This window comes from Pseudochaenichthys georgianus, chromosome 4 (assembly GCF_902827115.2).
Source record: "Pseudochaenichthys georgianus chromosome 4, fPseGeo1.2, whole genome shotgun sequence".
Classification (NCBI taxonomy): Eukaryota; Metazoa; Chordata; class Actinopteri; order Perciformes; family Channichthyidae; genus Pseudochaenichthys; species Pseudochaenichthys georgianus.
Window position 1 is genome coordinate 14,621,430 of NC_047506.1, and position 13,104 is coordinate 14,634,533.

General features: G+C 40.4%; 1 protein-coding gene across 1 annotated transcript in view; it reads left to right on the top strand.

The window, feature by feature from the left end:
* The window catches only part of psmd1 (proteasome 26S subunit, non-ATPase 1), a 52,485-nt gene extending 48,660 nt beyond the window's left edge, over positions 1-3,825 (top strand). The window contains exons 24-25 of the mRNA XM_034080818.2: positions 2,104-2,269; positions 3,630-3,825. Coding sequence (XP_033936709.1) covers positions 2,104-2,250 — 147 coding nt within the window. The 3' untranslated portion in view covers positions 2,251-2,269; positions 3,630-3,825. The remainder of the gene's footprint in view (positions 1-2,103; positions 2,270-3,629) is intronic.
* Positions 3,826-13,104: the final 9,279 nt, after the last annotated feature.

Below are 13,104 nucleotides of genomic sequence, written 5' to 3' on the forward strand. Positions count from 1 at the left end.
ACCTCTTTGGCGTGCTTCGCACTCAAATGCCAACGCATTGTTGAGGTTGAGCTGTGATAGACCAACGTCTTTTCGCAGAGCTTGCATTTAACTTCCTTTGGACTTGTAAGTTCGAAGTAGTTCCACGAGGAGGAACTCTTTTTACCTTCCGCTTTGTTCATCTTTAGTCGCACGTGTGAGGGAGAGAGGGGGTGGGGGCGGGGTCGGTGTGTAGCGTGCTGCAGCAGCAGTCTGCTCTGCACGCAGGCTTCCTCCAAGTTTACAGTAAAACAAACTGGTGGTGTGACCAATGGCCATTTACAATTATTACAGGGTGTCCGCGGGGTCTTAAAAAGTATTAAAAGTTGATAAATCACTTTAGCGAAAATTAAGGCTATTAAAAAGTATTAAAAAGTATTAAACGGCATTTCCCAAGGTATTAAGAAGGTCCACAGCAACGACACCATGACACCCTTTACTTTACTGAAACAACATGTCGGGAAACCCCCTCAAGGCGGCCCCATGCATAGCGTGCCATAACATGCTGCTTCTTATTTGAAGTTGCGTTGCCTTGCTCCGCTCTGGGGGGGGTTTTATCTGCTGGTGGACTACCGGAGAGACATACAGCAGGAGAACACGCCGTCCACCGCGGAGAATAAACAGAAGGGCGACCATGCTCCGGGGTCTTCTTCGCTGCTTTTGGTGTATTTTGTGGCGGCAGCAGCGCCACTTACAGGCCTGGCATATGTACTACAGCGTGTCCAGCATTTCCAGCGGTCTAGTGTGAACGGACACGTTAATGAATCGAATGCGTGTGAACGGAAGACTTTTTTGCGTATGCGTTTTCCTGTCTGCGTCCTCGTAGGGCCGGGGTCTAAGCCAAACTATATCCGGTCACAGAGATCTGCTATTTTAAAGTAAGGTCAACACATATCGACCCTAAATATAGTCTATATTAAGAACGAGAAAAGTCTTAACATATTTATCGTTTTTTGTAAACATATGACAAATGTGTGAGGGTGATGACGTCAGAGCATCGTCCTCTGTGCCGGGCTTAGCCCCGGACAGCCCAGCCCAATTTAACCCCTGGGTATTTGTGAGGGAGCTCCTATATGGCATTACCCCGCTGAAGCTCATGAAGTTTCATATATTTCATAGTTCAAAGTTTTGTCAATTGTTTTGTTTATTGGTCAAATACTGGTTTCTACTGGTTTCTGAGGAGTTTTACTGGAATGAAAGAGCACGGAGTACAGAAGCAACAAAGCAGCATACTGCATTAACCCTGACCTTCACAGAGAGGGTGAAGTTCATGTGGAGAGGAGGCTTCAGTAGTCTGTCTGCACTCTGTTTAGTTGTGCTATCTTACAATCAATATAGTACATGTGAGGTCAAGTGTGTCGCCAATGTAACCGGTTAGAACTCGAAGTTGCGATGAGGTCTTAAAATGTATGGAAAGGGTCTTAAAAAAGGTCTTAAAAGGTATTACATTTGACTTCAGGATTCCTGCATACACCCTGTATTAATATATTACTATTATTAGCATTAGTCTATATTTTGGTTGAAACTAAGCCAGAAAAAAAACAAAAACATAAATAATAATGAAAAAATATATAAATAAAATCGATTTTTAAAAATAATATTCGATGATGGAGACTGTAACAAATAATCGAATAATCACTGGCATCCCTAGTACACACGGAGCCGTTGGACCCCCCAGAGCGTTGCGTATGCCGTTCTATCCACCTTGGGACCCGTTATCGTTTCCGCAGTCGTTTAGTGCCGTATTCGGTCGTCCTCGTGTGGCCGAACGGTCTATATGACACTAAACAGTAACGCAAATGGCCGTTTTCGTCCTCGTGTGGCCGGGGCCTCAGAGGAATTTCTAAAGGTTTTGACACGTTTTCTCTCTAATAATTTAGTGTGCAGCTTCATTGAAGTTCATGTTCTGGTTATAACTGATTTTAATTTCTTTCTAGCTTTTACATAAACATCCCTTCCAGCAGTGAAGAGTGATGTATAAACAGATACAGTGCACTTTACATTTTCTAATGTCCATCAGCCAATGATGGCTCTGAACCCTTTCGCTGGATGCTATTGGCTGACTTTCCTCCTGTCTGTCACCAGCTCAACACAGGCGGGATCATCATCATGAAGGACACCAGTGAGGAAGAGGAGGAGCTGGTGGAGCCCGTCTCCGCTCACGGCCCCAAAATCGAGGAGGAGGAGCAGGAACCAGAGCCCCCCGAGCCCTTCGAGTACATCGACGAGTAGGAGTGCTCTCACGGCAACGGTATGCATTCCTAAACTCTTGTTATTCATTCATAACTTCAGCAAAGTGAAGTGTCTGCTGATATTCAACAGTTTCTCCGTCGCTCTGTCCAACCCCCGTTCAAGGTATGGTAGGTAATTCACTTCGGAAACACTTTTTGTTATATTCCATGGAATGCTCTTAACATCCCGATAGCAATGAATATATGAAATGCTTTGACAATAAATACATTAAAGATCTCAGGTTTCTAAGTAATGTTGTGTAATAAAACACAATGCAGGTGTGAGCTGTTGTTCCTGAGCATAGCATAGTTTCACACGTCACTGGTGGAGGAATGTAAACCCGTCTCCAAACAGCCGCTCAGAGGGCAGGGCGTCTCTGATCTGATGCTTAATGACTCCTGGAGGCTGATGGTGTTTGTGTTGGACGTGTTGCTGCCTGCACCCCATGTACGAGCTCACTGTTGATGAGACCAATGAGGTGTCAATGACCAAATTAGGGCCTCCTTGCATACTCTGTCACTTCTTAATGAGGTTCAAGTGCTGTGTGACACAGTAAACACTGCGGCATCACGGTCAGCTGACTGTGTGTTTGCCAGAGAAAGCAGCGGTGAATGTGACCAAGTTGTATTATTAGGTCGCAAGTTTGATGAATGTATTGCTATGTATTTATATACATGGGATGAGTCACAGTACATTTGAGCAAATATTATTTGAATGACTGATTTCTGGCCCGTAAGCCCCCACGTGTGTGTGTGTGTGTGTGTGTGTGTGTGTGTGTGTGTGTGTGTGTGTGTGTGTGTGTGTGTGTGTGTGTGTGTGTGTGTGTGTGTGTGTGTGTGTGTGTGTGTGTGTGTGTGTGTGTGTGTGTGTGTGTGTGTGTGTGTGTGTGTGTGTGTGTGTGTGTGTGTGTGTGTGTGTGTGTGTGTGTGTGTGTGTGTGTGTGTGTGTGTGTGTGTGTGTGTGTGTGTGTGTGTGTGTGTGTGTGTGTGTGTGTGGCACCTGCACATCTCAAACAACTGATATGTAGAGTGTGTTGAACTTGGGACAAGAAAGAAAGGGAAAGAGTTTTCACAAGATATCACGTAGGAAAAGATGCACATGCGCTTTTGTGAGCCATTGTTTCCACTTGAGCTTTTTCTGCTATGATAAACTCGGTTGTCTGATGTTTTGTGGCAATTACTCTCAGTTGCATCATTCATTTAGTTATGCTTTTATCTGGTATGACTGTTTAGGATGTAAAAAAAAGGTGACGTTAATATCACGAATGTCAGCATACAGCCATGATGTCACTGCTTCTGACATGTAATCCTAATTGTGTATTTGGTTTTGTATTTACTAGTTTGTGAATCACCTCTCACGGCATGTGTTCCTCTCCTCAGGCATCGGGAGAAGTGGGGTGTCAGCATGTTGGTCCAGCATCTCCCTCTGTGCATCCAGCTCTTCATCCCCGCTTCACTTCCTCTTTTACACGTTTCTTTCCTGTTCTGCCGCCTCATTATCCAGACAGGGAATGTTTTACACCCTCAAATTGTATAATTTTCTGTCCGTACAATAAAAAAATGATATATATTGGAAGCTGGTGAGTGTCTGTTTATTTCACCAGGCGTGCCATGAGGGAATTTCTCTAATCCCATACATTTAGACTGGTTTACATTCTCAGCACTCAGCAGCCGCCCAGCCGTCTGTCTGTCTCTCACAGCGAGCGAGTCCACGGTCAAACACTAAACAACTGTGGGTGGCAACGGGGGAGGGAACACTTCTGGGTGTCTAGAAGGTCAAGTCAGAAAAAATATTACAAACGACAAACCTTTTGGGCAGATCAGGACGGAAACGTTATCTGTTTTTTGTTATTTTATTTGCTAAAGATTGGTTCAGTTAAAATTGAGACTTTCTTTCTACTGAAACTAACATTGTTGATGTATTCCAATACTATACAAATGCATACTATGCCATATCTATGACACTTTTGGGACATTTTATTAAAATACTACATAATAAACAATTATTTTATGAAGGCTTTTCATTGTTCACGATGTACTATTACGTTTTCCATTCTTTATTAAGAAACTTTTTTTGTTTAGTTTGGCGTTCCAGACACGGATTTGTTTTAATGGCATCTTAAATGTTACATTTCATTATTACTGTATGGCATTTTTATGAGAGATTATACACAGATTTTTTTTGAAGTTTTATTATTAATGAAATACCTTTTTAGGATATCTGTACAAAATGTATTAATATATATTTATGGCATGACATATTTATGCGGATGATTAAAATGAATGGACTGAATTTATATAGCGCTTTTTCTTAACCACAATACATGTCCCACGACGAGGAGAGATACACATGTACACACACTCGTACATTCATGTAATCGGGAACAATGTTGGGTTCAGTATCTTGCTCAGACAACTGCAAATGCTGGGGGTTCGTGCCAACGGCCCTCCGATTGGTTGAAGCCACTCTACCTCCTGAGCCTCAGCTTAATGGAAACTTAAGCAACATTCTTTTATGAATGTTATACATCTTAAAATCCATCCTAAGGTACATTTTCAATCCTAAAATTCACCTTGTAATCTCAGCAGCTGCTGCTGCAATGTACTTCTTGTGGTTTTTGGCCTTTAACCCAAAATCAACTTTATCATCTCCGAGTGTCAATTTTTCCAAGTCTAAGTGTGATTATATTTGGTAAATGAAGCGTCACCTGGAAATGTGGTTTGGAAAGCATTCATGAAATGATAACACAGGCAGGCAGTTGTTTTCAGCATGAAATGTGATGTTGGATTTTTAATGCGTAAAACTGGTGGAAAAAATGTCTGTGCTGTGAAGTAACTTAGTAAGTGATCGTCCACTCCCATCAGTGAACAGCGTATGTTCATGTTGGCCAGACACTTAGTCTAATCAACTCCTCCCTTCACATTCCCACATTCTTGGTCATGGAGAACTGTTTAACAACATTAAACCAAATCTTTCCTCATCCTGGTCATCTATGGTTGCAACACAGAACACACTCCACTGACGTCCGTTTCCACTTTGACCTTGACGACCAAATCCATAATTCTTATCACTCAGCGTGTGATCCTGTGAGGAAGAAGCATCTGCTGAATGCATTCCTCCACGTGTGATTTTACACATCCTAAATATAGAGATGAGCTGAGCGATGAACTTTCTATTAGAACCCCATTCCTGGAGACACCGTAACACAGAGTAGTCTCCACAGGAGGGAATGTGGAGATTTACTGCAACATACCCCCACCTTTCCTCCTCATCTCTATGTTTCCATGCTATTTTCCAGCTAAGATGAAAAGAGGTCTGCTGCAGCCTTCACTTCCCGCACGTCCATGGGTGGGATGTCGATGTTTGCTGAAGCTCTGTGTGTGTGTGTGTGTGTGTGTGTGTGTGTGTGTGTGTGTGTGTGTGTGTGTGTGTGTGTGTGTGTGTGTGTGTGTGTGTGTGTGTGTGTGTGTGTGTGTGTGTGTGTGTGTGTGTGGAAAATATGCCGACCACGTCTCATCCTTCAGACTTTCAAACCATACACACTTTTCTGTGATGGAGTGGACTTCCCTCATACCTTTGTTTCCATTCCTTGTAAACTCACACGTGATACCGATCAGTTATACACCAAGGAACCCTGCAACGCTCTCTGATGTTTTGTTAAATCAAAGCATGTGGTAGGCCTATGGCCCTATGGGACTCCCACATTTAACATACTTGGTGCCGCAGGCAAACTAGTTCAGAGCCTTGTTTTAGACATGCTAGCCTCAGTCTGTATTTATAATAATAATAATACATTGGATTTGTATAGCGCTCTTCCTAATGCTCAAATACACTTGACATAAAATCAGAAATGAAACAGTAAAAAGAAAACATAAACAGTAGTCCTAATCTAATTGCGAGTAAAGTACATTATGCTGACACATTTATGGCAAAATGAGTCGGTTCACCACCATAGCTGAAACTGATATAATTATTGGAATCAAACCTTTACACTTTTTTGCTTACAAATCCCTTTCCTTAACCTCTGAAATTGGACTTGTGCTTTTTAGGAAGTGTGAAAGAAGTAGCCCCAAGTTTCCTTAAAAGTACAACTGGAAACACCATAGAAGGCAACAAGAAGCCGATGTTTGCATCCAGTTCTCACAGGCCAAGCTGTGGACAGGAGACGAAGACAGGCAGCCAATCAGCAGCGACTAATGTCTGTCAGTACACGCGCAAACTCAACATCAGAAAGGAAGAGGAGAAGGGTGATGGTTGGTGTGAGCAAAGCATGGAGTCACCGTCTGTGGTTGTAGCGGTCAATGAAAGAATGGAGGGTTCAGCAGCGCTGTTAAAGCAAACAAGCGCCCCCATCAGAGAGCTCATTGGTCAGCTGGGGGTGAGTGTGGCCTGCGGATGGGGTCGAGGCCTCGGGGGTTTTGGCTGCACTGGAGGCGAGTGATGCGCCGCTGGTCCATGACAGGGCAGACTGTTCTGTCCCGTCTGGATGGAGGGTCACGCTGAACAAACTGGGGGGGGGGGGGGGTGGATTTTGTCCTCCAGCTCGTTTTATTTCTGAAAGTTTCATGATAAAGACCTCCTATGAGGAATGGGCAGACTGGGAAGCAGAGCGTTGATATAAAAATGTCAATTTTCTTGACTTACTCCTTTTTAGGAATTCCTATGGAGGTTTACTTTTTGTGAACTTTCACACTGCCTAAAAAGCTGGAAATCACCAGTTTCTGTTCCTGCGCCAAACACTGAACTAAAATAGTCCATTCATGGACTACTTTAAACCACACTTTTTAAGAGAAAAAAAGCTTTTTTCAGCCTTTACTCACAACATTTTGAATTGTGTGTCTGAATTTGATTTTATTTGTGTTACAAATAATAATAGAAAAAGATTGACAGATAAAAACATATTATATAATAATTGTTAGTTGCAGCAGTAACACATAATACAATTTTTTTATGGAATTTGTGCCACAGTTTTAGATAAAACTGTATACTTAATACAGCTGGCAAAAAGTGTAGAAGTATTGATCATGTCTATTTGCAGCAGGTAGCTTTAGCCTTGTAGAGTTCATTAAAACAACAACAGCCTCAGGAGGTCACTGTCCTTTTACCACATGCACTGCCTGTTTACTCAGACCCTGCCCTGGTGACTACAGTTTACTGTGTTTACGTTCACTCGGCCCATCTGCACCCAGATCGTGAGACTGGTGTCCAAACAGTCTGAAGGGTTATATAATGCTGGCTGTAGCAGCAGCTGGTAGGACTGGTGGAGGTCGGAGCGCTGCAGCGTCTCCTTGAACAACTCTGCACAGATTCAGTACCTTCAAGCAGCCTCTGAGCTCCACAGCTGATGAGTGAAACAAACTAGTAAAAGATGACCGCAGTGAAGTTAGTTTTAGATTAGATGTTTGACAGACTCAAGTGCCAGTGGAAATAAATTACTGTTTGAATGACCAATGTTAATTCACTACCTCTGTGCTAACCTGATCATATTAGTGAACAAATATAACACATTTGTCACATGTGGCTCACTATCTTTGACTGGATGTAACAATGATTTCACATAACTATAAGAAAATGTCAAGAGCTTCCATGTCAAGTGACTCCAGATCAATGCACACTATTTCACTACACTGGACCTCTTTGAATAGGATTTGAGTCCATCTATTTCTATGAATATTTCTATGAAAGGTCTATGAAAAGTTTTTTGTAGAATTTACATAAAAATATTAATAAAAATACAATATATAAATAGAAAGTTAGCTGGGGGGTATTCAAAGTAACTGGTTAAGACATTATTTTCTCAAACTTACTTCAAAGCGCTCACATCAAAATAAATCACATTTAAATATGTATAGATTTATATTGCCTCCAATAAAGCACGTTGTATCAATACATTGCTAGTTTTTATCTTTCAATTGTTTACAGTAGGGCAATTCTACAATATAAGCAGACTTCTTTAAGTGTGTCATCACATCAGACTTTGAAGGAGAATAGTGTTGGTCATTTTACATCATGTTCCCAGCTGGTCTGTCCAGTACTTGCTTGGTAACAAAGGTCACTTCCCCGACCTTTAGGTTTCCCTGTCCAAACTGGCTGCTGGCTCAGAGAGAGAGGAGGTTTCCATCCTCTGAGCAGCTGGACCCCAGACCTCCTGCGCTGGGGAGACCTGAAGGAAAGACTGACGGCTCAGCGTGGAGCACGGCTCTCTGGAGAGCATCACTCAGAGAGAGAGTCTCCACAAAATGGAAGAATAAAAACAATTCTGGGAAGGCAGGCTGGACAGAAACTAAACAAGTGGTGGAGACCTGCAGCCTGGTGAAGGAGGAGCACGGTGCGATGCATTACTGCATGCTGTCCAACACCTCAGCTGCCTCCACCTTTCCCCTGCTTGTCAGTGTGAGTGTGGTGAGGGATATTGTGGTGTGAAAGGTTGCTCATAACACTGCACCTATTCATGCACTTGGTCCATTCATCATCTGCTTTGAATGCAAGCAGAACTGTTTGGATACACAGAGCGAGGCTGCTCCAAAATGTGAAATGGGAACCTTTCTGTTCAGTGTTAACACGGCCGGGGTAAATATTAGCACGGTGCTGTGTAGCATTAATACCTAAACAGAGAGGTGTTTCTGCTAGTGTGGAACCTTTTTAGAGGTGATGAAGAGATGAAGCCCAAAAGGATGAAGTTCTGACTGTGTCCTGCCACGTCTTTGAAATGACAGAAAAAGGCTCTCAATTTCGCGGCCGTAGCTTATCAAAAGACAACAATATAATACAAATACTAACTTTAGTATTTAATGTAGAACACTGCACCATGAGATGAGTTATGTCATAACTAATGGATTAATGTGGGAAACATTTTTACTAGTGCAGTTGCTTGATGAGCTAATTTGGAACGTTTTTTTAGGTTACTTTCCACCACTGTCCTTATTTATTTGAGGGTGAGTATTGATGTTATTGTAACTTGTTTGACTTACATCTGTATCAAACAACAACAAAACAAAAAAAGAAAGGTAAATGAAGGTTCTACCTTGGTAGGAAGGGAACAGAGATAATGTCACAATGTATCCGTCTCTTAAATGATTTCACACCTATACATTTTACTATAGTGTATCAAAACATCTTCAGTTAGTCAAGTAAACTGAGACTTTACTTGCAGTAAAGTTTTCTTATACTATTTTGTATATTAAGGTGGATCAAATCAAAGGTTGTGTGCTAATTGTTGGTAGCAATATTTAGACTTGGTATTATTTGCATAAGTAAGTTAATTTATCTCAGCCGAATGCCATTTCTCTTTTTATTAGTTTAAAGTAAAGGAGACTTCAGTCACCACTGGACTTGTTAACGTGAGTCTGTTCTGCAGTTTGCTCCCTGGCAGCCGAGCATCATTAATGGAGCTTGGCCCTCTCGGGGTTTGTTCACATGGTGTTTTTATGGAGGGAAACGTCTCCAGCGGCGGCCCTTCGCTTCTCCACAGGCCAGCAGACCACAGACTTCCTGGAAAAGGCCCGGGCCGATTCACACAGAAAAGCTCAGGAGCCAGGCACAGTGGCTCCAGATGGGCATCAGGTGACCTTTAACTCCTTAACAAATGTAATCTGGTATTTATCGATGGTTTAAGTGTCTCTTTGAGACTCTAGGGTGCTATCCTGTTTAACTATTTTCTGACATACTAAAATTATGTTTTTCTTTATTTGTATTTCTTACACTTAGACTGTGCATGTTTCTACACGTGTTGATCTTCCTGACCAATATCAATATCAGATTTAAAATTCCAACATATGTGAGGCTATACTTCATATGTCAACTTTCCAATATAACTCCAAGAATGAAATGTATGTCATTGAGATGTGTGTGCATTAAAACTTGTTTCTCCTTAATAGAGGTGAATACATGTATTTCAAAATGGCCACGGTGGGAATAGAGTATTGCTCAGGACATTCAAGTCATTTGAAATAGTGGGCACTACTGGCCACAGAAGTAAACAGGCTGTAATTATTAAAGGAGGACTGGGACTGGCTAATAAATCCACGAATGTGTTAAAAAGATTGGCACGTGAATAAATTCATGACCCCACCGTCAGTGTGTACTCATGAATGGAGCCTCTTTATATGAAAATAATATTATTCACATTTGAGTTTAGACATAAAGTCTCCAGAGCTGGGAAGTAACTTACTCAAGTACTGTACTTAAGTACAATTTTGAGGTACTTCCCATGTTATGCTACTTTGTACTTCTACTCCACTCAAAAGGAAATAATGTAATTTTACTCCACTACATTTATACAACATGTTTAACAAAATGCATCTCTAAATGTTAAACTAGGGAACGCACTATTAAAGTCACGGGAGAGTCAAATGATTCAAATATGTTATAAAAAAGTCAACCAGAACTTTGTTTGTAAAACAGTAAAATACTACCTGATGCAACAATATTTTCTGGAAATGTCACATATATAAATATAATATATACACACAAAGGCAACTTTTCTGCACAATGACTAATTTGACTATTTATACTTTCAGTACATTTTGCTGATAGTACTTTTTGTGCTTTTATTTAAGCAATATTTTTAATGGAAGACTTCAAGGTTCAAGGTTCTTTATTGTCAAACTAACATAGCTACAGAGTAATTATGTCGTTGAAAATCTTAGGTCACAGGCTTCTCCAACAATGCAACACAATAATACAGATAAGCAGACAATATTAAAACAATATTAAAATATACTATATTAAAAGTAATACAAAAAGAAAAATCGTTTTAAAAAAGTGGAATAGTGCAATACGAGTCTATATACAAGTTATTGGAATGATATATTAGATAATAGATAAATAATTACTAAGTAGCAGATGAATGTTATGAAATTGTTTCAGCAGTTCAGTTGTTTAACAGTCTTATTGCCTGCGGGATGAAGCTGTCTCTGGATCTGGTCGTTTTTGTCCGGATGCTGCGGTAACGCCTGCCAGACGGCAGCAGACTGAACAGTTTGTGGCTCGGGTGATGGGGCAACTTGTAATTCAATGTTTTGACAATATTTGACTCAAGTAAAGCATCTGAATTCTTCTTCCACCACTGCTTGCACATTCTAAATGTTTTGTCATCACATGACAGTAAGTCATATAACACTGCCTTTCCTTAACAGGAGGTTTACCAGGTGAATGTAATGAGAATACATGTATTTATATTGTACATTTTTTAAGGAAAGATACAAGGTTCTTCAATCAAACAACAAGAAATACTTTCAGATGAGAAAAGGAATTTGTTTATTTGTATATTGTCTATTCTTCGTTACATGACAGAGTTTTATATCTCGAGGTAGTTTTTTAACCATCAATAAGTTCCAAATGTTGTTTCAATCATAAATAATATTTACAGTCTGTGATCTGTGCACATCCAGAGCAGTGTGGAGGAGGACATCAGAGCCGGTATCTTCCTAGGTGGCAAGTACCCTGCGTTGACCGTTTCAATATTCGATAGTGTGTTGAAAGGAGAAAAAAACAATGATCCGCAGAAATCATTTTTGTTACAGGGTTGTTCGCGACGAGCGTAAAAGCACACTATGGCACTGAGCCATTCTTTACTGCGTTAGCCTTTCACATGGAAAGCTTTATAGCTGGAGGAGATTGATTGGCTAGTTCTAGTTTTGTGTGTTCTATTAAAACCAATAAAACCAGAGAGAGGTCATTTCAAAGGGATTTTTTATTTTATTTTTTATTTGTTCAAATCCAGGCTTTAAGGGTGAATTACTGATCATACATGCGACAGTATAATATCTTTCATTTATTGATTTTGTTGCAAAATAAAGCATACAATTATAAGTAAATAAATGTGCCTATTTTTATCTTTAAAAATGATGATTATAAACATTAATTGAATAACTTTAAACATGGGAATGTTTGATAAAGCAACGTTTCTTAATTCAACCCTGTTTCAGGATGATAACTTGCATTTCTGAAACTATTATTACAAACTAAGAAATACCTGCAAGAGGCTTAGTGAAGAAGTCTGTCAACCAATTATTATTATTCCTAATTTACTTTTTTTAATCTCAGAAAATAATCCTCAAATATCAAATTAAAGCCTCTACAGTGTAGACTATTCAGATTTAATTCTAAAGGAAGTACGAGCAAAAAATGACATCAAGGGTGGACTAATTATGTGGTACACAAAATATAATAAATATACAACTGCTGGCTGGTGAATAAATCATCCGTCTTGCTATTGAGATAAAGTCAGAATTTAATGAATATTTGAGAACAAATACATGAAATTGTTTAGAGTTAAAGGTGGGGTAGGTAAGTTTGAGCAACCGGCTCGAGATCGCTAGAATTTGAAAATACACGAGCGGAGAAAATCTGCCACTTCCTTATAGAGCCCCTCCTCCAACACACACGAACGCGCACATGACCAATGAGGGCACGAGATAAGTTTGTGCCCCGATGGCAGGCTGACAGGCAGGTAGGCTATCCAATCCACGGATTGGTTGTACTTTTTACAGCATTACGGCTTCTACAGATGACATTTTTTAATGGATTTTTTGTCAAAGCACTTAAGATATTCATTGCTATCGGGATGTTAAGAGCATTCCATGGAATATAACAAAAAGTGTATCTCGAGCCGGTTTCTGAAACTTACCTACCCCACCTTTAAATAATAGAATAGCCCAAGAGAATAGTAAAATAACTGTCTGTTCATCACATGAGCGACATGAATGAAACAAGTGTAACAATATCAAATGTTGTGGAATTGGCACCAGAGTGGTCTCCATTACTACAGAAGTCCCATCCTCTCCACAAACATCCCTGGAGCTAAACAAACCCAAATGAGGAGAAGTGGTTGAAATAAAAAAAGCGTCAACA